The sequence below is a fragment of the Bolinopsis microptera genome, chromosome 12 (genome assembly GCF_026151205.1).
Source record: "Bolinopsis microptera isolate Bmic1 chromosome 12, MBARI_Bmic_1.0, whole genome shotgun sequence".
In the NCBI taxonomy this organism is placed as follows: Eukaryota; Metazoa; Ctenophora; class Tentaculata; order Lobata; family Bolinopsidae; genus Bolinopsis; species Bolinopsis microptera.
In genome coordinates this window covers 13,749,780-13,774,962 of record NC_087083.1, presented here as the reverse complement: position 1 = coordinate 13,774,962, position 25,183 = coordinate 13,749,780, and the positions used below count along the sequence as shown (strand labels likewise).

The 25,183-nt window shown below is 37.8% G+C and overlaps 1 protein-coding gene across 1 annotated transcript; it reads left to right on the top strand.

Annotated features, from left to right (window-relative positions):
- Positions 1-697: 697 nt before the first annotated feature.
- Positions 698-25,183, top strand: LOC134824046 (atlastin-1-like; the record flags this gene model as incomplete). Its single annotated transcript, XM_063835736.1, is given in 12 exon segments — positions 698-766; positions 1,757-1,879; positions 5,799-5,931; positions 6,395-6,461; positions 6,946-7,068; positions 8,556-8,657; positions 8,931-9,023; positions 9,355-9,493; positions 9,874-10,001; positions 10,170-10,298; positions 24,647-24,768; positions 25,167-25,183. Coding segments are annotated over 12 exon segments (1,240 nt in total), but the record flags the coding sequence as incomplete, so codon positions are not given.

Sequence of the window (25,183 nt, the reverse complement as noted above, 5' to 3'; positions counted from 1 at the left end):
ACACAAGGAAAAACAATTTAAGTCAAACCAGTCGTGTACAAAACTTTTCATCAAAAAGATGTATGACAGCTCAGGCACATGACAAATCTGTTTCAAACAAAGAAGAGTCTCTCCAAGCCAATCAAGACAGTAAAAATGAAAAGAATTTTGAACTTAAACGAAAGAAGAGCAGCAATCAGTCAAAGTCATCCAAAAAAAGATTAAAAATTAAGAAGCAAAAAGATAAAACATGAAACTTCGATACCTATTTTGCCAATCAGAGACATGGAGATCATTCAAGGCCTGAGCTTATTATGACAAAAATCTTATGTTTTATTCTGATATTGCCATGCAAGTTATCAGAGTTGAAAATGAATATCCATCGTAAGAATGTACCTACCTTTTTTTAACAGAACTTTGAAAAGAGCTGACTCATTTAACTTGTTAAATTTTAATTAAATAATTAATTAGTTGAATTATTAACTTTAATTAATTATATTAAATGTTTAACTTGTTTGATCTCTTCACACTATATAATGAACAAATATTTCAACATTCCCCCACAAACATTAATAATCTATCATTGAATACAATTTAATTATATTTAAAAAACCTATTCATACTTCCAAGTGGATTGACTATTTATAAATGGCTTTTTTAGCCACAATATATATAATGATTGATATGAATTTAATAGTATTTAACAGTAATTTTGATTTAGAAATGGCAGAAGAGTTAAACAATGACAGCTCAGAGTCCGACACCTTTGAAGTGATTGATACAAATGGTATGTAAAGTTCGAAAAGTTTATAATTTCTAGGATATTATGCAGTCATGTTTTATACTTGAACTTAAACCCCAATTATCTGGTCCCCAGTGCAATATACACATTATATTATGCAGGGAACACCGATCTACCACTGCACTTAACTTACCAGAAGTATAAATATTTCTTTAGCATATTAGGTAATCAAACTCTAATTTATCTGGACATTAGCCCAAACGCATCTTCTCTTAAGAATCCCTATATCATATTGTAACAATATATGCCCCATTTTATTGTGCTTCGTGTCCCAGGTTTTCCATATAATAGAATTGAAGTGTAGTAGGTTATGATCAAAGTTTTGTTGAGGTTTTAATAGAATTTTGAGGTAATGAGTTATATATTTTTTGGATTCAAATGGATAGGGATAGGATAAGTTTTCTGGTTTAACTAGGCTGGAGTTTTGTTTGTGAATGAAGTTATTGAGTAAAAATAGTAATGTAATATAAAGGTAGTATTCGTTAATAAGAACCTCTATATCTAATCACACTTATTTAAAAAACAATTAGCTATAAAATATATTGATTGCTAAAAAACTACCTATTTTAACTACAGTCATTAGAATCAGGTGTTATAGTTCCATCACGTTATTATTTTATGTTAATATGTCACACATACACGAATATTATATAATATATATATATATATAATATTTTATAATCAAACGTGATGAAAGAATGTACCACTTATCCTGTGATAATAATAATTTGTATATTATAAACATTACCTGCTCAGCGCTCAGCCATCTTAACACTTCTACAATTGTTGCTCAACTTGACAGAAACTACTCACTCCCAGGGACAAAAGGAAATCGCGGCATGTGCGGGATCGCGATTATTCACATTCTTTGCGACAAATTTTATATGTCATCTGTTTGGCTTGTCGCGGTACCGCAATTTTTGGCCAAAATAATCGCGATTTTCTTTTGTCCCTGCTCACTCCCAATATTACCAGGTCCAGTACAGATAATCAGAGATAATGGAGACCACACCTTTACCCTCTGCGAGAATGATCTGGCTACAATACTTATGGCAAAGAATCTCAAGGATACACCTGTTGTGGTGGTATCGGTCGCAGGTTTGTCCACTGTACACAGAATAATTAATTGATTAATTAATTAAAGAAAAATGTGTTTAGATGAAAAAGGCCCTTGGATTACTGGGCAGTAGTATCCAAGTAGCCCAACAGGTATTCCCGAAAAGCATTACTTATTCAAGTACATTTTTAGTATGTTTAGATTAAACACTGCTAAGTATAACTTTTATCTTAATAGCGGTGTTATTAAACTTCGATATATTATATTTAGTGTAGCTTACGTTGCAATTATCGAGCTGTCTTATCTTTTGTAAATTGCGATAAGTTCAGTTTGCTGCTACCGCGTAGTTAGCCTTTGCGTGTGTACTTGTACATTCCTATACAAGTACATTATGGAGGATGATCGTAAGGTGACCCAATCTCTGGACCAAATTCAAGGATTCGAGTATGATGAACAGACAAAATTGAAGGACAGTGTTACTAAGTGGTTCATTACGCTGGGAAAAGAACTGAAAATCGACGACAGAGATATTTGTGGAGATATGGACAGAGAAATATTTATGGCTCCAACTGTCTATAAAAAGCATCTGGCACTTCGGCTTGTGGAAGCAATAGACCTCGTTCAACGGCATGAATGCCAGATGGGTAAAATGGAGGAGATCATATATTTCTTGAAGACGGAAGCGTTAGAAGACAAGGATAAGTTGATCAGGCTGCAGGGCCAGCTGCTTGTGCAGAAGGACAAAGAACTAGAGTTGTTTAAGACGTCGGTTAAGAAGACAGTGCAAACAACGGTGGAGTCAGGGATTAAGAGCTACAGTGCAACTGTACAACAGAACAGTGCAAGTGGTACGGTCTGCAACAGTAACATCCTGAAGAAGGTGATGAAGAGTGTGGCTGCAGAGGAGGACAGGAGCAAGAACCTGATCGTGTTTGGGTTGAAAGAAGAAGAGGGAGAACAGCTTCCAGCGCTAGTAACCGCAGTTCTGGAGGAGATTGGGGAGAAACCTCAAGAGGGACCCGGTCAACCGGGTCAAGTCACATTTTTCATCCCGGTCGCGGTCCCGGTCCCGGTCAAATGCTGATTTATGATCCCGGTCCCGGTTAATTCAGGATTCTTGGTCCCGGTCCCGGTCAATCACTCAAATTTGCCGGGATTTTGACCGGGATCTTTTACATAATTTCATTCACTGTGATTTTAAGTTTTTACTTTCATTCATTGTGAATTTCATCTTTAAACAACCTCTGAGCCAAATAAAACAATGTTTAAAATTGCTAAACGAGTTTAGGTAACTAATATCGTTACATAACTCATAAGTGCAAACTAACATCAAGTTTTCAACTCGGGCTACGCCCAATTGTCAATTGGAATTGGAGAATGAAACTGTTGAATAATTTGAGGGATCATTGATTGAGGAATGAGGAATGAGGGTGAACTTGAGTAATCAGTACATGAACATTATTGGTGTACGTAGTACATTAGGCCCATGCCCCATATTGACGGGTTTTTTCTAGTTTTTTCTAATTTAATATTCTAGTTATTACTTATTCAAATTGTTCAATTATAATGTAAATGAAAGTTGCAGCTTTCAATATGAGAATACCAGTTTTGGTCCCGGTCATCCCGGTCATCCCGGTCAAATCCCGGTCATCCCGGTCATCCCGGTCATCCCGGTAAAATTGGATTGTTGGTCCCGGTCCCGGTCCCGGTCCCGGTAAGATAGAAATCCCAGAAATTATTGGTCCCGGTCCCGGTCCCGGTCACGGTAAATTGATAATCTCAGTCCCGGTCCCGGTCCCGGTCCCGGTCAAGTCACATTTTGTATCCCGGTCCCGGTCCCGGTCCCGGTCAGGCCTAAAATCATGTCCCGGTCACCTCCTGGTTGAACAGACTCATCTCGACCACTATATCCGGTACGGGAAAGTCTGTAGCCGTGATAAGAAACCACCGTGAAGCAGTTCATGTCTCTCGGACACTGATCAGTATTTGTATTTGAATGAGTATTGTGTATCTTAATAGTTTTCGGACGTTATCTGTATTTGAGAGACAATTTTATAATTTATATACGAGCTATTTCTTGATTGTTTCACACTTCATATTTCATAATTTGTTTCACACTTCATATTTCATAATTTTATTACTAGGTGGAGGTGACGTTATTGAGACTTTGGGCGGCCATAAACCTCGTGTTTTGAAAGTTGTCCTCTGAACTTGTTTCACTGACCCACGCTTTATAGCATTTATACATTTCGGCCCATTTTATATGTTTGTTCGATTTGCTGTACATTTGTATATTTGCTATTTTGTAAAAGTTTCAAATCAAATCATCATCATTCTGATTAAACTGTTAACTCTTTGATTTTCATTCATACGTCAAATTGTGGTCTATATTTGTTATATGAACATGTTATTTGATTATGTGGCTAACAATAGTTCAAGGTAATCTAATTAACGCTAATTAACGCTAACTTGCCCTATTAGTTAGATGTTAGATGGTAAACTGACCACACGAAATTGACTATTCTTTTGAATGAGACAAATGTTCTCTGAGGGCTATAAACAGAAGCTGGGCTTCTTTAATTGAACACAGTGACTTACAACTTAGCAAAACTGATTGTCTTTAAACTTTTGAACTTTCAGTTTATCACTGTACAGTGTACAGTGTAGGTTCCCTTAAGACGAAGCACTATTCACGTGAATGTTGAGAGTATAATAAATGTTGAGGTGATGATTGCTGGAGTGAAACACGTGATCCTCCCACTATTGTACACAATGTACTGTGTACACAATGTACTGTGTACACTGTGATATATGATCTCCGTAATTTAGCTTGTAGTAACAAGAGATATTAGCAGAAATTACAGTGAAGGTTTGACTAGTATTTTGTTTTTTAGGGAAAGATTTGACTTGGGCGTTGTTTTTAACTATCCCCTTGTTGAGGACTTTTATTTAATAAGTTTACAACAGTTCAATATTTTACATTAACAAGGTACAGTGTGCCGCTACAGTGTGCCTACAGTGTGCTACAGTGTGCCGATAAGTATTACCATATATATCGTGTGTAGCCTATTGTAATAGCTTAACTTCAGCACACGGAATTATATTACACAACGCAAACGTAACATCACATACTTTATTTCTATGATATATTATTACTATTAACTAACGGTAGATTAAGTACATAGTTAGTGTCACTGTGTTTATCATTGCACTGAAATGTAACAGTTTAATTTATTGAATATAATATGCTGTAAATCTCAAGATGAGTCAAATTTCAAGCATCTAAACCTACAATATATAATATGTAGTTCCTTCAGATGTGTAGAATTACCGGACTAACTTTTAATACTTTCAAGGCTGATTTATAAATTTCTCTCGAATTTTTCTGACATAAATAAGTTTAAGATTATTACATTGTTGAAGGGAATAATTTCATTATAGGGATTATAAAGTTATAACTCTTGAAGCATCCTGAACAGAAATTACGGTTAATTATAAACTCGAATGATTCAGAAACTCCCAACTTTTAATAATAATAATTGTTGTAAAAAAAATTTACATGGTACTTGAAAATACCGTTTCGTAATATATTATAATAGAAAGACGTTGCTTGGTCATAAACTCATCACATCGCACTCGAAATGTGATTATAAAATTATGTTATTGGCCATTTTTGTCACTGTATATTTTACAAATTGCATACATTAACCATGTAAGCGGAGGTTACTCCGCTATTCCTTTCTTGAACTTATAATTTGATAAAACAGCTACCAGATAATTCTTATTCTAGCTTTTCATCTAGGTGAAAAAAATTCTCCGTATCAAGGAGCTAGCTACCCCTGGTTAAAACGTGTCCATCCCATACATTAATAACAATCCTCAGTAGATGTATTTAATTGCAGTTGTAAAAATATTTAAAATATAATACAATCACCATATTTCACTAACTAATTTCATCAGGAGCGTTCAGGAAAGGTAAATCCTTCCTGCTAGACTTCATCTTACGTTACCTGACCTGTGAGGGCCGGTCAGGGTGGATGGGGGATCCTGAAGAGGACCTCACTGGGTTCAAGTGGAGGGGCGGCACGAACAGGTTAGTAGTGGGGGGGGGGGGGGGGGGCACTAACAGGTTAGTAGTGGGGGGGGGGGGGGCGGCACAAACAGGTTAGTAGTGGGGGCCGGGGGGGGGGGGGGGGGGGCACTAACAGGTTAGTAGTGGGGAGGGGGCACTAACAGGTTAGTAGTGGGGAGGGGGCACTAACAGGTTAGTAGTGGGGGGCACTAATCGGTCAGTTTGAGGGGGGGGGGGGGGCACTAATAAGTTAGTAGTGGGGGTAACCGGTAAGTAGTGGGGCCGGGGGGGGGGGCACTAATAGGTAAGTAGTGGGGGGAGCACTAACCGGTATGTAGTGGGGTCGGGGGGGGGGGGGGTACTAACTGGTCAGTTTGACGAGGCATCCATAGTTTAGTAATTAGTTGCCATGTTAACAGTTCATTTTCTATATAATATTAATTATGTCTAATTGTAATCCCACTTAACCCTATAATGTTAACAGGGAAACAAGTGGTATCTGGATTTGGGGCCAGCCTTTCATCAGAACTAACCCTAACACTGGAGAGAAGGTTGGTCTAGAACAACTTTGGTTTTGGTTTTGGTTTTGGTTTAGAGAGCTTATACATGCCACATATGTCCAGGTGCATTATAATAATGCAGGACTTCTAGGCAATGAGCTTGGTTGTGGGACACACTCAACTAGGGAAGTTGAGAGGCCTCAATCAAGTCTCATTAAAGAGATATCAACAGAGTGTGAACCACTGCCACTAGAACAACTACCATTACATATAATTACATATAATGGCTCCGAAATCGAACCATTTTTATAATCGTTTTGACAATTTGCAATGGTATTGATCGATTGAGTAATAGTGAGAACTATTTTAGGTATTAATAAGTCAGAACCCTGTCAAAACATTAGTAACAGGTGTAAAGTAACAACTGTACGATATAATAGCGAACTGTGCGAGTAATAACTAATATGATTGAAATGTGTTACCCTGATTAACAAATAACACAGGTAGCTATATTGCTGATTAACAAATGACACAGGTAGCTATATTGCTGATGGATACACAGGGCACATTCGACAACCAGGCAATTGTGAGAGATAGCGCCACGATATTTGCTCTATCGACTATGTTGAGTAGCATACAGATCTTCAACATTTCCCAGGTAATTAGACGCTAATTAGAGAGTAATTAGATGCTAATTAGAAGGTTATTATAGGCTAATTAGAGGCTATCATTCTATTGTTCAACTATTCGATTTATCAAATATTGGTGGTCCATTTACGACGGTTTAACTTTTTTTCCGTCTTGTGGTACCTAAATCTAAAAGATTTTAAAAGGCGTTTGCATACCAATAAATGTATAATATCTCATACAATCAATGATATATTTATAGGTTAAGTGCAATGTACTCTATTACTTATACAAAAGGTCAAACTATAAAAGACAAATGTATAACTATAATGTATAACTATAATGTATAAAGCGTGGTTTGCGTGTTAAAGTGCACGGTAAATCGTGGTTAAACTGTAATTACAAGACTGCTATAAGACTGAAATCCCCTGAGGGCCACACCCTATCCCGCCTTGTTAATAACACTGTTGTACGCTATAATAATAATATAGCGATTTAACTTGTTGGTTTCCTTACACTTAGTAGGCTCTTCTTTTTACTTTTAACTTGTTATCTGGTACAAGCTGAAAAATATGTTATCTGGTACTAGGCACAAGCTGCAAAATATGGTGTCTTATGTTTCAAATCTGCTACAATATGTAAATGTAAGGGAGTAAGACAATACGATTTAACACATGAGTTTAATGGTTACGTATCACGTACACTGCGTTACATACACTTCCGTACATGTGTCTGTCACGTGTCTGTCACGTGTCTGTGCACGTGTCAGGCTAGCATATACAACAATACAGTGTATTTGTTGTACAATGTACTGTGTCATTAAAACCAGAGACTTAATGTCTGGATGCATAAAGATAGAGAGTAAAGATCGTAATTCTAAACTGCGTGTAATGTATGCTGTTATGTTAGTATGGTAACATTTCTCTAGTATTATCACCAGCCTACCAGTTGTATTATCTTACTGTATAACTAAGCGCGGTATGTTAGGAATTCTGATTGCCGCTTAATTATCGTGATAATGTAGTATACACAACAATCAGCTAATAGAACAGTTGCTGTATTACAACGTATTTCTACTGTCCAATACAGTACCGCTAGTTGTAATTACCAATACTAACTGAGCTATAGTAATACTGTAATACTGTAATAGTAATAGTAATACTGTAATAGAGCAAGGTATTGTATTCCAGATTGGAGTATATCTGCTGCCGAAACAGTGCACTGATATCATTAAATGTACAGTCCTTGTATTTGAAAACAATGTATAAATGCTAAATTTGGGTGTATTGTTTTACATTATCTTGACTTATCTGGAATTTAACGTGGTACTGTAACCACCGCTTAGAGTATAAAATTGTATTGTGTTCTACAGTCTTACCGAATTACTCTTCTTAATTAATAATTTCTAGCTGAAATTATTTTATAATTTATCGTCAATTGGGTAATAACCTTTTTAATTGGATAATAACCTTTTTAATTGGATGATAACCTTTTTAATTGGATAATAACGTGTTTCAGCAAATTAGCGAGGATGATTTGCAGCACCTTCACCTATTTACTGATTACGGTAGATTGGCCATGCAGGACGATAGTGACGACTCAAAATGCAAGCCATTCCAAGTTAGCTTAATATTCTAAATTATATATTTAAACTTCTTTTTTTTTCAGATTTTTGTCTGACTTCCAGGAAACGTGTGGTTGGACAACACTTTTTCTTACACGTCATAATGATTTTATTGATAAAGTTGATCTACACTTTATGGTTTAATCAGTATTCTGATAATATCTTACCAAGGCGAGTTTTGTAGATGTGGATTCTGGTGGGGGGGCATATTTTCTTGAGACGTGAAAGCTCCTCACCAAAATTAACTTCTATCAACATATAATTTACAGAGGTTAGAATTTCTGATCAGAGATTGGGCATTTGAATACGAGTTTGAACTGGGAGCTTCTGGTGGAAAGAACTACTTGAACAAAATACTTGCTGTAAGTTTCAAACTGAGAATTTGTGGCAACTTGCCATCACATCGTTCTGCATATCGTCATTATAATTGGCATCGTCATTTTCTCCACAAGATTGATTTGTAAAGCTTTTTGGCGCAGTGCAGTAAGCCGCCATGACAAAATTGTATTAAAATTACCTAGCATTTCGCGCTGACAAACGCGCGTCGTCCTTTTCAAAATTAGCTGGCAAAAATCGTTTATCCCATCAATCGACAAAAACAGAGCTCTAGCAGCACTTGAAATATCACCCATTAATTAAGTGCTCTGTCTATTAATTAAATACTCTACCTAATTAATTAAATACTCTGTTCAGGTATCAGAAAACCAGCACGAAGAGCTAATGGAGGTACGTCACCACATAACCAACTGTTTTGCCGATGTGGGATGTTTCCTGCTCCCATACCCCGGCCGAACTGTCGCTTCTAAACCTCAGTTCACTGGCAGATTAGCAGGTGAGCTGCATTAATGAGCACTTTTTTACACTTTTAATCAGCTGAGATACATGAAATACTACTGCTGAGATACATGTAGATGTACTTCTGACTAGACGGTTTTATGGGTGGTTGCCATCAAACGTTAACCTCGTTTATAATGGGACAAAGTTAATAAACATGGCGAAGAAGAAGAGTTAATTTATAAATTGTAATTATTATTAACTGGCTTGGTGTTACCATTTTGCAAAGTTAATAAACATGGTGAAGAAGAAGAGTTAATTTATATATTGTAATTATTATTAACTAGCTTGTTAATAAACATTGTAAAGAAGAAGAGTTAATTTATAAATTGTAATTATTATTAACTGGCTTGGTGTTACTATCTTGCTACCGCGCAGATATGGAGGGTGATTTTGCGAGTGGGATAGAGAAGCTTATACCTTACTACTTACACGAGGAAACGTTGCAGTCCAAGAAGATTCATGGTCAGACATTGAAGGGCAAAGATTTACTTCATTATTTCAAGGTTAGTTTTTTAAATTAATTTTTAATCTTTTTTATAGCCATGCTGAAATATTTTGTCGTTTTTCTGATTTATTTGGATGTTGATGTTCGTTCATCACCATATTTTTTACTGACATGCCGTCGTGCTAGTCTTCATAAGCCATGATACTATTTCTATCAATTTAATCAGAGCTACGTGGAGATCTACCAACAAGACACCCTGCCAGAGCCAATGACAATGCTAAGAGCCACAGCTGAAGCAAACAACCTGTCAGCTCTTGCTTCTGCTCAGGAGAAATACACTGAGAATATGGAAAAGGTAACATTTTTGTTGCTGTATTACCTGATCTATCAAACAGTTAAAATTTTGCTCTGGTTTACAGAACGCGATTGGTGAGTAAGTTAGGTTCTTATAAGGTGAACATTTCAAACAATATTGTTTTGAAGGGTTATCATAAAATTACATCAGCTCATAAAATACTTGATCATACATTAAACCTTAGATAAATACTGAATATCATAAAGCAACCTCAGCATAACATAAAACTGTATATAGATACTCGATCGCATAAAACAACGCCATTATTATTTAAAACTGTATAATATATACCACTGTTCTCTAGTTTGTAATTTTTAATCATCATTACTGTGTAGACTTAAGATCATCGCTATAACTAAAGCCAATCCATAATGTTCGTAAAGTTGAAATATAATACATCATCACAAATTTTCAAAGTTGCTGGAGAGGTTTCAACGCCAGTTCTTCATGTTTTCTTTTTTCCCCGGACATCCTGTTCACCGTGCTGTTTCGAGGCAGAAAAAGTTATTTCCATATCACTATAAGCTCTAGTAGTCGTCTCTAGAGAAGTGTTCTTATAACCGGGAGCTATGTAACCGGAAGCTATGTAACCGGGAGCTATGTAACCGGGAGCTATGTAACCGGAAGCTATGTAACCGGGAGCTATGTAACCGGGAGCTATGTAACCGGAAGCTATGTAACCGGGAGCTATGTAACCGGAAGCTATGTAACCGGGAGCTATGTAACCGGAAGCTATGTAACCGGGAGCTATGTAACCGGGAGCTATAACAAGCTATAATTCAGTTTCCTTTTCCTTTGTGCTAAGGTCAGCTACCCTGTAATTTGTTCCAGTGCTACAAGGCACTGATTTTTTGACTCTGAGAAACTTGCTAATGAACGAATTAGGAGAAGTTGTATTAGAACCGGACTGCTTAGAGTTCCCAGCATCTTCTTCTTTATCAGGCTGAGCACTAATAGATCTAAAATTGGAACTCAGTGAAGCGATCCGAGTAAAAGAGCGCTTGATGCTTTTAACAGGCTTCATAAGGATATTGGTTACAATTGTATCGTAAAGTAGAGGGTTGATGACACTGTTGATAGGGAGAATCACTATTGAGAAGAGGGAATACCAAGGAGTAGCGTCCAAGACGGACAGGGAGTGTAAACAGCATACCAGAACGAAGGGGACCCAACAGAAGAAGTCAGTTGCTATGATGATGGAGATCTTTCTTTGCATTTTTTTGTTGCGGTCGTTGATTTGCTGGTTGTTTTTCATCGTCTTGCCCGATTTTAGAGACATGATGTTTATGATTATGTAGGAAACGGAGATGAAGAAGAAACAGAAGAAATTGACAGCAAGGATTGTCCATGTGAAGATCTTCTGTGGATCTCCGTCTGTGACAAAGAATTTGAACATACACACTCCGTCGTTTCCGTAAAAATCTACCTTTCTCTTATTCAACCCTCCATATGTTTTAGAGAACATGTCATCTATCAACTCTAAAGTTATTTTCCAACCAATGGAAGAATGGTCTCCTCTTGTTCTCCCATAGTAAGCTTGGATAACTTGGTGATGAACCTCTTTATCAGGTAGTCCCACAAAAATGGGGTTTGTTGCCTCATATTGCATGCCATTCACGAAGAAGTCTTCGAATTGTTGCAGTATAGGTGTAACAGCGATGCCAACGGATGCAGTAATAATAGTTAGTAATACCACTGCAATTTTACTACAGGATTTCCAAGATAAACCACTGGACATGTTCATGGCATTCTTTATGCCAAATAGCCTTGCAATGCTCAAGCATGTCATAGCAAACAAGGAAATTTGTGATCCTATGGTGCTCACGATACCAAGAATGGAGCAATAATAGCTGCTACGCCATTCCGTCTGTTGAGGGCAGTACGATGATCCATATTTCACGTCAAATGCAGATATTGTAAAGAGATAGCATCCAACTAGAAAATCCCCTAGACTTATCAATCCGATACACGCCTTATTCAGGAGTCCCATACTGGTAGTAACTTCCTTTATAGATATCAGAGAAACGAAAATTATGATACTGTTGAAAGTTACGGCCAAGAAGCCAATGACCCATGAAGAAATCTTAAGGAGAAGCCCTTCGATAATCTCTTTTCCGCACTCAGAATTACATTCGTCAGTTAAGTCCTCGCAGTTTATATGGCCGTCGCACTTTTGCCACTTTGGAATACTTGTGTTTGATGACTTGCAACGAAGTTGATTTGTGCAAGTTTCTTCGTCAGACCAATCCCCACAATCATCCACTAGATCGCACACCTTATCATACGCCACGCACCCGTTATTTTTACAAAGGAAGTAGTCATTGTGATACGAACCTCTCTGTGGACTGACAAATGTGAGGTATTCCATGTTTGTGACGGTGTAGATTCTATCTGTAAATTGGCCACTGCAAGAATCGTACCTCAATGGTCTGGATAAAGGACAAACTGAGTCTAGGCAGTTCCCAGTACAACTTGTATAAACGTACATTTCTCCGAAAGTAAAATCACAATTCATCGGCTGCCCTGGCATGGTTATGATTTTTTGGTTGTCCTTTCCAAAGGTTTTCTCTGCAGGAAATGTGAATATTGTATTCTTGCATTGCTCTGTCAAATTCTGTAAATCGTCAAGACCCTTCAAGCAGTAAGGAATCAACCGTTCGTTTCTTTTTCCATAATGTATCATATTCGTGGTTAACTCACTGTTGTCTCTTGAAATCTTGCAGATTTTGTTTTCATTTCCGCAAGTATCTACCATGTCACATAGTTGCTTCAGAGGAACAAACTGTATTTCACTGTTCAAGCACAAGAAGTCATCAGTGCAAGACTCATTGTTGATTACGAATCTTTTAGTTGAACCTGATCCACATGTTGGCCAAACTGTTTGTTCATCAACTGAAGACCGACAGTCTGATATCCCATCACCCAACCATATCAGTGGTATTGGAAGACTGTCATTTCCCAGAACTCTAACGCAGGTTACATCTGTCTTATCAAGGCATTCGGGAGATCTTTCATCGCTGTTGTCCGTGCAGTCGATTATTCCATCACAGAGTTTGTGTTTGTGTATGAAACACGAGGGTGAAAGTTGCCTGCATTCATTCTCCATTCCATCATCACAGATTCTTACATCAGACTTACCATGACAGATGACTTGCTTTGAAATGTTACTTTTGTAGCCACCTACTTCGCAGGACATGCCTACCCTGGAAAAGTCAGTGCAGTTTGTCTGATCCATCATGTTTATACAATAGGTAATTTTACTGGCATTTACTATCCATTCGTTGGGATTGGCTACAACAGAAGGGCTGTACTCCAAGGCTGCGCAACGTGTAAAGTTGAATATTGGAACTGTCAATCCCGAAACAGAATGTCTGCAAACTTGCCCGGAGTCTCCATCGAGGTACTCTTCTCTGCCAACATAGGGTTCCCAGAGTCTGCAGTTATACATCGAGTCACGCCACAATTCCGAACTGATGCCTAAAACACTGTAATACGCTTTCCATGATTCACCGTTCATATAGCAGAACTTCCCATATCTGAAACCATTGCATATTGATTCGTCTCTGCAGTTAACTTCATCACAGACTTTATCACATTCTTGCGATCCAGACTGCTCTTGACAGATGTCTTCTATCTGGATGTTTGAACAGGATTTAACGTTCTCGCAAAAACTACTCTTGTTTTTACTTTCGTTTTCACAAATGAACTGCCCACAGAGTAAACTTCCAGTCTTTATACCGCGATCATCACCTAAACCACAGACTTGATAGAATTTGGGGTCCTTTTCACATACTTCACTTACAGTAGTCCCATCATGGTCAACCTCTAGAATGTCATAGAAATTGTCCGAGTTTGCACATTTTATTGTGAGTTTGCTGGTATCTTGACAGACTGACTTGAGGAAACCACCGATATTTTGGACATGGCAGTCATCTGAAAAGGGTCAAAAGTCATTATTTTGATTTAACTAACTAGAAATTGTTCTATATTGATTGTTGTATAAAGTATATTAGAGTTTTAATACTTATTATGTGTACATCACTATCAGCGTCACTAAGTACGTGTCAATTCAAGAACTTACCATTTTCTATTCGAACACATTTAGGGATAAGATCACTGATTTCACCATGCAAACTACCATTTTTACATGTCAGCTTCCAGTCTCCATCAACTCTGAACCCTTTGTCGCACGTAACTGTTACCGAACTGCCATCAATAACTTCACTCGGAAACACTGACCCGTGCTCTATATCAAACCCCCGACAAATTTCTGAAAACAATTGATTGAACTCAGGGGGAGGGGTTCGTCCTGATTTTGTGTAACACATGTTTTCAAGATAGTTTGTTGACCAACAAACTAGGACATGTGACCGAACTGTTCATGTTGAGGCAGTCCCGGACCCTAACAGCCCATCGGTGCCTGATTTAGGGCGAATCCCCTCCCCCGCTTCCCGGCTCCCCCTTAAATCAGTGTTCAACTATTAGGAGGGACTCTTTGTAATGGTACGAATATGAGTGATGAAATATTCCCAATATTTTGTTTAGCGGTATGATGTACAATTTTTGATTTTCAGATGGTGTAAGTACCTTACCTGGTGGATTTAAAGAGAACACTTCCACTTCACAAATCATTAATGCCATGTCATCGAAATTGTTTGTAAATTGTTTGACTATCTTTATGTTCCTTGCTTGTTTCGTGCCACAGTCGATCCGATAAGGATTCTTGCCTTTGACGTAGCGAATTATTCCGCATATGATACCATCTATATATATCTGAAAGATAAACTTATAAGGTTAACAGTTTTTTTGTTGAATTTAATTTTTCCCCAACAATGACGTTTGAGGCGAATCCTCAAAAAGTCATTTATGAACAATTCGAATCCGGCTTGTTTGTCCATCCTTGCGTATTATTGTGTGTATTATAAATCAAGAGGCTTGCATATAATGAACATATTGACACGGGTGCAGAGTTGAGTCTGTACGGAACCTAGTAGTTTCAGATCCTTGTTTAACTTGCCGTACAGCAAGGTCATCCACTACTTTAGCCCGGCGAGGCACATAACTCCCTCTACAACTCCATGACAAATGTTTCATATATACTAGCCGAGTTCACAAGTTATATCCTTGTGTTTGAGAAGAGCTCGTTAGAACTGCTTCCTTTCCCTTCAGTATCCCACAGTCTCTCGAGTTTCGTAACTGCCAGAGAACTCTCTTAAACAATTACTAGACTCGGTGATTATAAATCAAGAGGCTTGCATATAATGAACATATTGACACGGGTGCAGAGTTGAGTCTGTACGGAACCTAGTAGTTTCAGATCCTTGTTTAACTTGCCGTACAGCAAGGTCATCCACTACTTTAGCCCGGCGAGGCACATAACTCCCTCTACAACTCCATGACAAATAGCTGGCGCCGTTCTTGACATTAACTCATTAAGCTAGTTTAGTCGCTATGGTAACATTTTCCATATTTACTTTTTTGCAAAAATGTGGATGGAAAAAATAAACTCTAAAGGTTTCGTTGTTGAATTAAGACGGTGGGGGGGGGGGGGGGGGGGGGGGGAGGGGTCACCTTATATAGCTACAACATTCGCATGGACGAATCAATGCCAGGAAAAACGCATGCACCAGTTACAATATTGGCATGGACGAATGGAGTTCGTCAATTTGCCTCAAAAGTCATGACCCATATGAATTGGAAATATATAGTGGAAACATTAAATTGATGAACAGCAATCTGTACTCGCAGAAAAACTTTTTCATAATTCATGTATTCATCTAACTTTCACTCCGTTGACCCGATATGCCCATTGGCCCCCGAAATCCATTCTGTTCCAGAACTTTATCCAATCTATCTGTACTACTGATGAGAATTCTAAATTCCACCATACTTCATTGTAGTTCTCTTTGGTTGCCGCACAGAACATATTTCTGAAATAACAACCAATAAATTTGTATTTGAGAACGACTTAATAAAGTGAAATAATTAATGGCTGTATAAAAATGGATCACGTTAACAAAATGTTACTTGTTACTATGATGTATTCCTTTTCTGTTCCCATCGATAGCATATTCAGGTAATCCACGATATGCCATTTCACTCAGTGTTGCAGTCCCGTATTTTGATATATTTTCTCCTGATTAAAGATTGGAAAGTGACAATGTGTCCAATATGCAAATAAGATATAGTTTCTAGAAGTGTACGATTTAATAATATAATAATATATGATAGTAGTAGGAGTAGTATCAGATGCCATTGTGGAGTAGGTGATCTCTGGCACCTTTTCCCTTTCGACAATCGACTAGGGTGAAACAACATAGGCATGCAATGTGCAATCATAAAATATGGTAATTACAGCCCTCACAGAAAACTATAATTCAATTTGTCTCACTACAGTAATACCCAAATTCACCGCGGAGTTTATAGGAAGAAAGGTTTAAAAGGAGAAAGTCGCGGTAAATTTGGGTGCAGTTAATCAGGGTTTTTATGTGTAAAAAATAGTTTACAAACCCTCGCAACCAGCTTCATCCGACTGATCCCCACAGTCCGTAGTACCATCACATATTGAGTTAATATCAATACACTGTCTTTTATCTGTACATCTGAACTGGTACTGTGTACACGTCGCCGGATCTGATAATACTACTTTTCAGGATCATATCATTATGTACAAGTAACAACTATCTGTTTGGTCTACTGAGAAACCTATTTTGGTAGATCCATTGGCATTCAACAACTATGATGACATAGTATCTTGCTGTCCTGCATTGTCAACGTTTTTTACATTATGTGCATGAATTTATCAAAAATGCTAGAAATAAGATACGTTTGAGGGTATGTATGAGAGAGGTTTTAGTCTTACCAGATTTACAGAACCGTTTGGTTTCACCATCGTCCAGACCTATATATTCTGCATGGCCTTGAGGAACAATTGTGTGTGTCTCTATACCGTCTATTTGCACCGACACCTGGTTGATTTCAGTTAAATTTTGCAAAAACCACTGATAAGCTTAGCTTGAAGCCGAGAAAGACATTGGTGCATTTTTTTGCAGATATAATGTGCACCTCGAGCAAAAAATTACCCAAGTGATAACTCAAATCCCAGCTATTTGCAAATAATTATTGAACTACTACCTCTATTAGATCAAGTCCATCACTTCCTACAGTCCTCAGAAATACACATTCGCAGCTGAAAGGCCGCGAACGACATTGTTGCAATATGTGGCAGAGATAAAATAAGAATACTTGGGGAAATGTATGCTAAGGTACAATCCCAGCTATTCTATTAACAAGTTATTGAATAAATATTTAGCAGATCCTGCTTCCAACTACCTTTCCTAGACGAAGTACATCACTCCCTCCAGTTCTCAGAAATACACATTCGTAATCCCCGATGTCAATATCACTTTCAAAAACACAAAAAACATCTTGGTTGACTACATTGAAGTTTGCATCACACGGATGTTCAGCTGTCTCTCCATTCGATCCTTTAATGCGAACAAACTGAGCGTCCCTGGTTCTTGCCATATCATTTTTCTTTATCGAGTAAGTTACCTTGTACTGAACCTCTGCAATAGTTTTATGATTTCATATGGACCAGTTTCTGACAATTTTTGCTTACATTTTAGGTAACTTAGACTAAGTAAGTTGGTTAATCGTTATGTCTCGTGGTGATTGATTAATGACCAGTGGTCGACCGGGGCCCCGGCCAAAATCACAACCCCCGGCCCTTCCCGGCCCCGGCCAATAAATTTAACCCCGGCCCCGGCCAAAAACCGGGGCACAGCCGGGGATTTCATGAATGATTTTGGCACATTTTTGAAAAAAATCAAACACAATTTAATGGTAATTTTGAGATTTCAAAGTTGAAAAAGTTATTGTCTACGTTGGGTACGTTTAAATATAGAAAATACAACATACGGCTTAAATTAAACTATGGCTAGTAACATAAAAACCGTGGTTCTTCCTCAGTATCAGACTTTTTAATTAATCGTCTCCGAGAAATTTGCGATAAAACATACGTAGAAACTAGAAAATGAAAATGCTGCACTGCAGCTAAAACTACGGCTCAACGTAAACTACAGAGCCTAACATTTATGGTAAATTTTTGTGAACCGAGCCATATTCGGATGTGGGATTACTTTTAAATCCCGAGGTCCAGATAAAGTAGCAGCTGAGGGTTATCCTCAGTTCCGAGTTGAGGATTAGAAATTAAGTATGGATCTCAGGATATTGAGGATTATCCTGAGTTGGTTCACAGCACGAAGTTGCAGTTTAATCCTCAAGTCGGTGAGGATAAGCCGCAATTCGAGTTTAATCCTTCCCGATTGCATCACACCAGCCTAAATTATTATCAAATTCATGTTTCAATTTCTGACTTCAGTTTGGTAAACTACCCCCGGCCCCGGCAAAATGGAACATTTCCCGGCCCCGGCCAATTCTCAGTGGTCAGCCCCGGCCCCGGATATATTGGGGCTCGCCAGCCCCGGTCAGAAACCTACCCCCGGTCGACCACTGTTAATGATATCTCTATCGCGAATGCGAACATTTCGATTTAGATATTTTTGACTGGCACGCCATCCTTATGGTCGCCGCTGGATAGAATTCCACGCGGACATAACAACTCTTATCTACCCAATCTTGGTGATACTGAGAGTGTTATTTGTTTGAGAACGCTGATGCTAACCCGGATCTGATAATACTACTGTTCAGGATCATCTCATTATGTGCATGAATTTATCAAAAATGCTAGAAATAAGAGACGTTTGAGAGAATGTATGAGAGGAGTTCTAGTCTTACCAGATTTGCAGAACCGTTTGGTTTGACCATCGTCCAGACCTATGTATTCTGCACGGCCTCGAGGAACAATTGTGTGGGTCTCTATACCGTCTATTTGCACCGACACCTGGTTGATTTCAGTTAAATTTAGCAAAAACCACCGATAAGCTTAGCTTGAAGCCGAGAAAGACATTGTGGCATTATTTTGCAGATATTATAGTGTGCACCTTGAGCAAAAATTACTCAAGTGATAACTCAAATCCCAGCTATTTGCAAATAATTATTGAACTACTACCTCTTTTAGACGAAGTCCATCACTTCCTCCAGTCCTCAGAAATACACATTCGTAATCCCCGATGTCAATATCACTCTCAAAAACACACAAAACATCTTGGTTGATTACATTGAAGTTTGCATCACACGGATGTTCAGCTGTCTCTCCATTTGATCCTTTAATGCGAACAAACTGAGGGTTTATACTTTTTGCCCACTTGTGATTCAATATAGAGTAGGTAATCTTGTACTGAACCGCTGAAATAACAGTTTTTTATGGTTAGAAAAAAATAAGCGAGTTTACCCAACCATTTACCATACCTATCATCAAGCAACACGGAGTCTAGGGTTTGCATTATCGGTCCAATAATTTTTATCGCCGATAACCGATAACAATTTTGAAATTATCGGCGATAACGATAATTATCGGCGATAAAATTGGGTCATAACAATGAGCTAAGTTTCTGTTGTTTTGCATGACTGACATAATCAATTACACTTTCGTCACCTTTGTGAATGAGGATTACGGAAGTCCTGAGTTACTGTTACACTAATTCTAAACACGTAATTTGAAATTCCACAACGGCATTGTAAATTTATTTAGAAAGCAATTTCTAGACGACTATACATTTCGGCTTGAGTCTTCTTTTCTATGTACGTTACGATCAGGGGATGACTTTTTGGTCGTTTGACTTGGGGAGGATGTGGACGAGTGAGCACTTATAGTGGCTGGATTTTCAATAGCGTGCTTTACTCGCAAGTGATACCACAAACTAGTTTAAGACCTCTTGGCAGTTGTACCTTGGAAAGACTTTTCACAATGTATGCAGGTCACGATGTCTCCCTCTTTTTTGAAATGTTTCCAGATCTCTTTGGTTGCCATATCAAATAAAACAGTTTTCACAGGACACGACAGGGATCAACCAAGCACGTAATCAGTTAACAATTTAAGCAAATGAGCGATCAAATGTTGTTTTGAAACTAATTATGATGTCATCAGTCATATAGTGTATCAGATGACTTTAATCGTGAGAGGTTTAAATTTAAGTATAGCATCTGATCAACCGACGTAGAGATCACTTATTATCATCGCACCACACGAATACATAGCTAGAGCCTAGAACAACTTATATATGGGTGGGCGAGACTTTGGGATACCTATACTATGGGAATTGGCCATTGTGAAACATATGCTGTTAAAATGATCGACCATCAAGTGCAGGACAAATAATCAATAAGACATGACAATGGAATATGAAATGTGAATAACTTAACATATTTTGATTTAACAATGAAAGGATGGCACTGATTTGAGTAGCAAATTCGGTTAATAAATATCCATGCTAACAGTTTACTTCCTTAATTGAACGCTGGAGGTCCTAGCGTTCATCTTAATGTCCGTTTAAATAGAGTCCGTCCGTTTAAGGTCCGTCCAAGTTAAAGTACGTTGAGATTTTTTCAAAATTATTCCACTGCGAACTCATGTTTAGGATATGACAACTTTTTAATTTCAGTCAATTGTAATTTATATCATTGGATTTGGACTAAACTATATCATGGGATCATTGGATCAATGAAAAACTAGTTTAAGTGCAGTAACTGCACCCACACGCAACCTTTCAAATTTCGGAGCTGAGAGTATAGACATTATAATAATTATAGACACACGCCACACATGATCTCAGCTATAATATTATGAGTATTTATGATTTAATTTGGTAAAATGCTTACCAGGGCATGTAGGTATATTACAGTAGTCCCAATCCCATCCATTTAAAGTTCCCTCACCATTATAACACCAGGCGCCTTTATCACTGAGGAAAATGACGACACATGTTATATGAAGAAATTCCAAAGCCCCTAATTGTTTCATTGCAGTTTTGTTGTAGATTTTACTTAAATCTACAATAAATGTTTGTGCCCCTACCTTGTGCTCGACTTGATAACAATGATTATGGAACACTACCAGATATCAGATATTGAAGACTTACCCGTCTGGATTTCTGCAATAGTTCTCTTGCAGTCCTAAATCAGGGTATCTGAAAAAAAATTTGTAATAAGCTATTTTCCTTAAGTAGGTAGTGTTGTGAATCGTAACTAACAATTTTGCTTCCGTCGAGAGCCCTTTTAGAAACATTTCGAAGTTTGGGTGTAAAATTATTTAGGACGCTCGATTAAATAGAGTACATGTCTCATCTTCCAAAATCCGAATAAAATAATCTGGATAAAAATAAATCTAAATCTGGATTATGCCGTATTGTGGCCGCCTGTGGGTGCAGAGACTAGCTTATACCCGTTGTGCATTAGAAGCACCAAGAAAACTTACTTCTCATGAGTTAAGTTGTGTGCATGAGGTGATTGAGAGTCCCATCTCTGGCAGACGCTTCCGAATTCTGTGACAGATACAGTTCCCCTGTAGTCTGATCCATCCTCAACCGCTTTATGAACACACTCGTCTGGAGCTGGAGTTAATCCATTTGTTATTCTTTTAAGAATCGTTATTCGTTAATAATGAATAAAAGTAGTTTCTTGATGAACGATGGCTTGATAGTGAGATAGATTGGGGTTTGCGGTAAATCTGCGTTTGCGGTAAATTGGAGCGCAGTAAATCTGCATTTACGGTAAATTGGAACGCAGTAAATCGGAATCTGTAAACAAGGCCAGGGCGGGGTAAATCGGACATCTGTGAATCGAAGTGCGCGGAGAATGTCCTATATGATTTACAACGGCTGTAAGACCTCTGGAGTCGATGCTAACATTTAAAATTCCAATATCTGGCATTCTGGCTCATTGTTTATACAAAGTGGAAATCATACGATGTCAAGTTTAGAAATAACCACTAAGGTATTCTACCCTAAACTTAAGTTTTAATTATATGCAAAAATATTTTAACGTCATTATCATCACTCGATGGACGATGACGTCATCAAGTTAAGCGTTTTTAAAGCTTGATTTTTGACAAAGTAACAACTTTTAAATCAAAGTCGATTAAAATCACGCATTTCGTGATTTAGTATTCTCTGCTGTTGGGTCATCCTTTGGGATGTGGAGCTAAGTCTGGTTTCTTTACTTAGGGGTCGTTGACATATTACGTACGCGTAGGTAATCAATATTTTGGCAATTTTTACCCCCCCCCCCCCTTCCATAATCAACCGTAATCAAGACCCAACCCCCCCCCCCCTACTGACAGTAATATTACGTAATCATGGCCTGGCCTGACCCCCTCCCCCCGCCCCTTTTGACTTTTTTCCCTTTTTTCCCTGGAAACACTTTTCCTTACATTTGATGCTACCCTGATCATAACGAGCCGAAATTATTGTTATGATATCCGGCCAAGCACCTTTCAAACTATTTAAGTTATAGAGTTATAGTCGGATATCCGATCAATTTCTAAACTTTATCACTATCAGAGTGAAACCAAACACCCCCCCCCCCCCCCGTAATCAACCGTAAGCATTTGGGAACACCCCCCCCCCCCTCGGCTTATTACGTAATAATATGTGAACGACCCCTTATTATACAATTTATCATGCTATAAGTATCACATTATGGCATGATCACTTTCTCGATCTTCGGCTTCCTCGTTCACATCTTCGGAGTTATTATTTACCTCCACATCTTGTAAAGTTTACACTGAAATGTAGGACCGAGGTGATCGAATACAAAATTGTTTTTAAAAAGCAGGTATTACTGATATGATGCTTTAAGCATGGAATATTTAATGCACGATAACCCATTTGAGGAAGATGACCTGTGATATGATCATCAAATCTGGTGATCATATTTCGTATCTGTTGTTTTTACACAACTTTCATTATAATAGACACTGATCTAGAGATATTTTGACATTTTTACTGCTTAACGACTGCCTTTCTTGCTTATTGTATGAAAAATTAATTTACAAATTATCTGCTAAAGTTTTAAAAACGCTTAAAAAAAAGATACAAAAATTTGGATTTTTGATGTCCGTTCATAATTATGTCCTTTCATTTAATGTCCGGTAAAATAAGGTCCGATAAGGTATATCAAGATTTAACTTGGACGGTTAGAATTAGCTGGTTAGCTGTAGAGGTCCAAAAACGCTAAATTTGATCGATGATTTTGCGGAATTTCGAACTTTTTGGAGATAACTTTTGAAGAAAAAAATGTTGTCATTATCGGTTTATCGGTTAGAAATTGTCGCCGATAATATCGGTTGCAAACCCTATCCCAATTTTATATCAGATCAAAACATTCCACTTTACAGGGTGATAATGATAGTGTTATTTGTTTTAGATTCTAACCTGTACTTTCAGCACTGGAAGTAGTACACATCAAGCTAACAGTTAAGATAGCCAAGATGTAAGAGATACCGGTGCCCATACCGGTGCTCTTCAAAATCATGTTATTAAGAGTGTCTGCCCGCCAATACTCGTAATAGTTTGAAATCGCTGGCGAGAAACTTTAGTAAGAACACACAGATAATAAATAGTTGAAAAGTGATCTCATAACAGAGACAGTATATATATAGCAAACGCTGGCGTTATCACGAGTGTCACGTGATAGAATAAATGTCCCAATAAGAGAGCTTCTATATATATCGGAGTATACTGGTTGGTTTACAAACTGTGAGTTTACCAACTAGAGTTCCAGATAATGAGCCTGTTTGTAGATCATCAGTCTAAGTTGGGTTATGGTGTCTTTAATTTACATCCGGAAGTTAAACTAATGGTACTGAATTTAAACGCCCATAAGCATTGGCTCTAGTAGTAAATTCTAGTAATTTAGTAAATGCGCATGTAGATTGTAGAATATTACGATAAATCCTAAAAACTTAGCAATAAAAAACTGATCTTGACTAGAGAATCATAAAATATATGAAGATAACGCACATCACAAGTTGACCTATCTTCACCTGGTGCTTTTCTTCTGGAAAATTATACACCTTTTCGGCTCTAATTTGGACCCATGTTGTAGTAATTTGTTATTTTGCAAATTATAAGGACAGCTCACAATTTAGGCTGCTCGCTGTGTTCAACTCTAAAAAATGTAGAATGCATCTTCCAATTCCAGTAACACTAGCCAAAACGGGTTGGAAAATCTTTTTTACAATTTCACTTCTAGTTCTGCCGTTGAAATTTGAAATGGGCCGTTTTAAGACGTTTTTAGATTTAACTAACTGGGGCAGTGGGGCACATTTAAAGCTCTTTTAAAGATTTTCAAAACTTTTAAGTTGGTAAAAATTGTAAGTTCCACCCACGTCAGACGTAAACATGCACGCTATCGCCAAAGTAGCCTAATAACCAATGGTGTTTCAGAAAGTTGGTGGTGATCATGGGTACCTGAACGACACTGATATGCTCACCCAACACGCAGAATCTATCGACCTGGCTGAGAAAGAGTTCAACAGCACCAGGAAAATGGGTGGCGCCGAGCTCAGGTATGGTAATGTTATTATTTATATTACTTATATTACCATGAGAGACGATAGCATTGGGAAATACCGAATTATAAAACTAGAATTCCCTTAATCTCTGAGAAGGAGCTACTCGTATATATTGATAGTCGGTTATATTGTCGCATTAAAAAATCTCCATCGCAGCTGAGGGTATTATTAGGACGACGGAACTGGATTTTTCTGATCAAAGATTTTTATAAAAACCGATTAAAACGTAATACAAACTGAAAACAAAGTTATCGCAATTAAACAGATCATTATGCCGCTTTTATAAATCACTGCACGTGCGCGTAGATGTCGAACAATCTGCACGTGTGGTCACAGATTCTACCAAACGACATTTCTGAATTGAATAATATTTAACCGTCTCTAACCCTCAGTAAGACGTTCCTGGAGA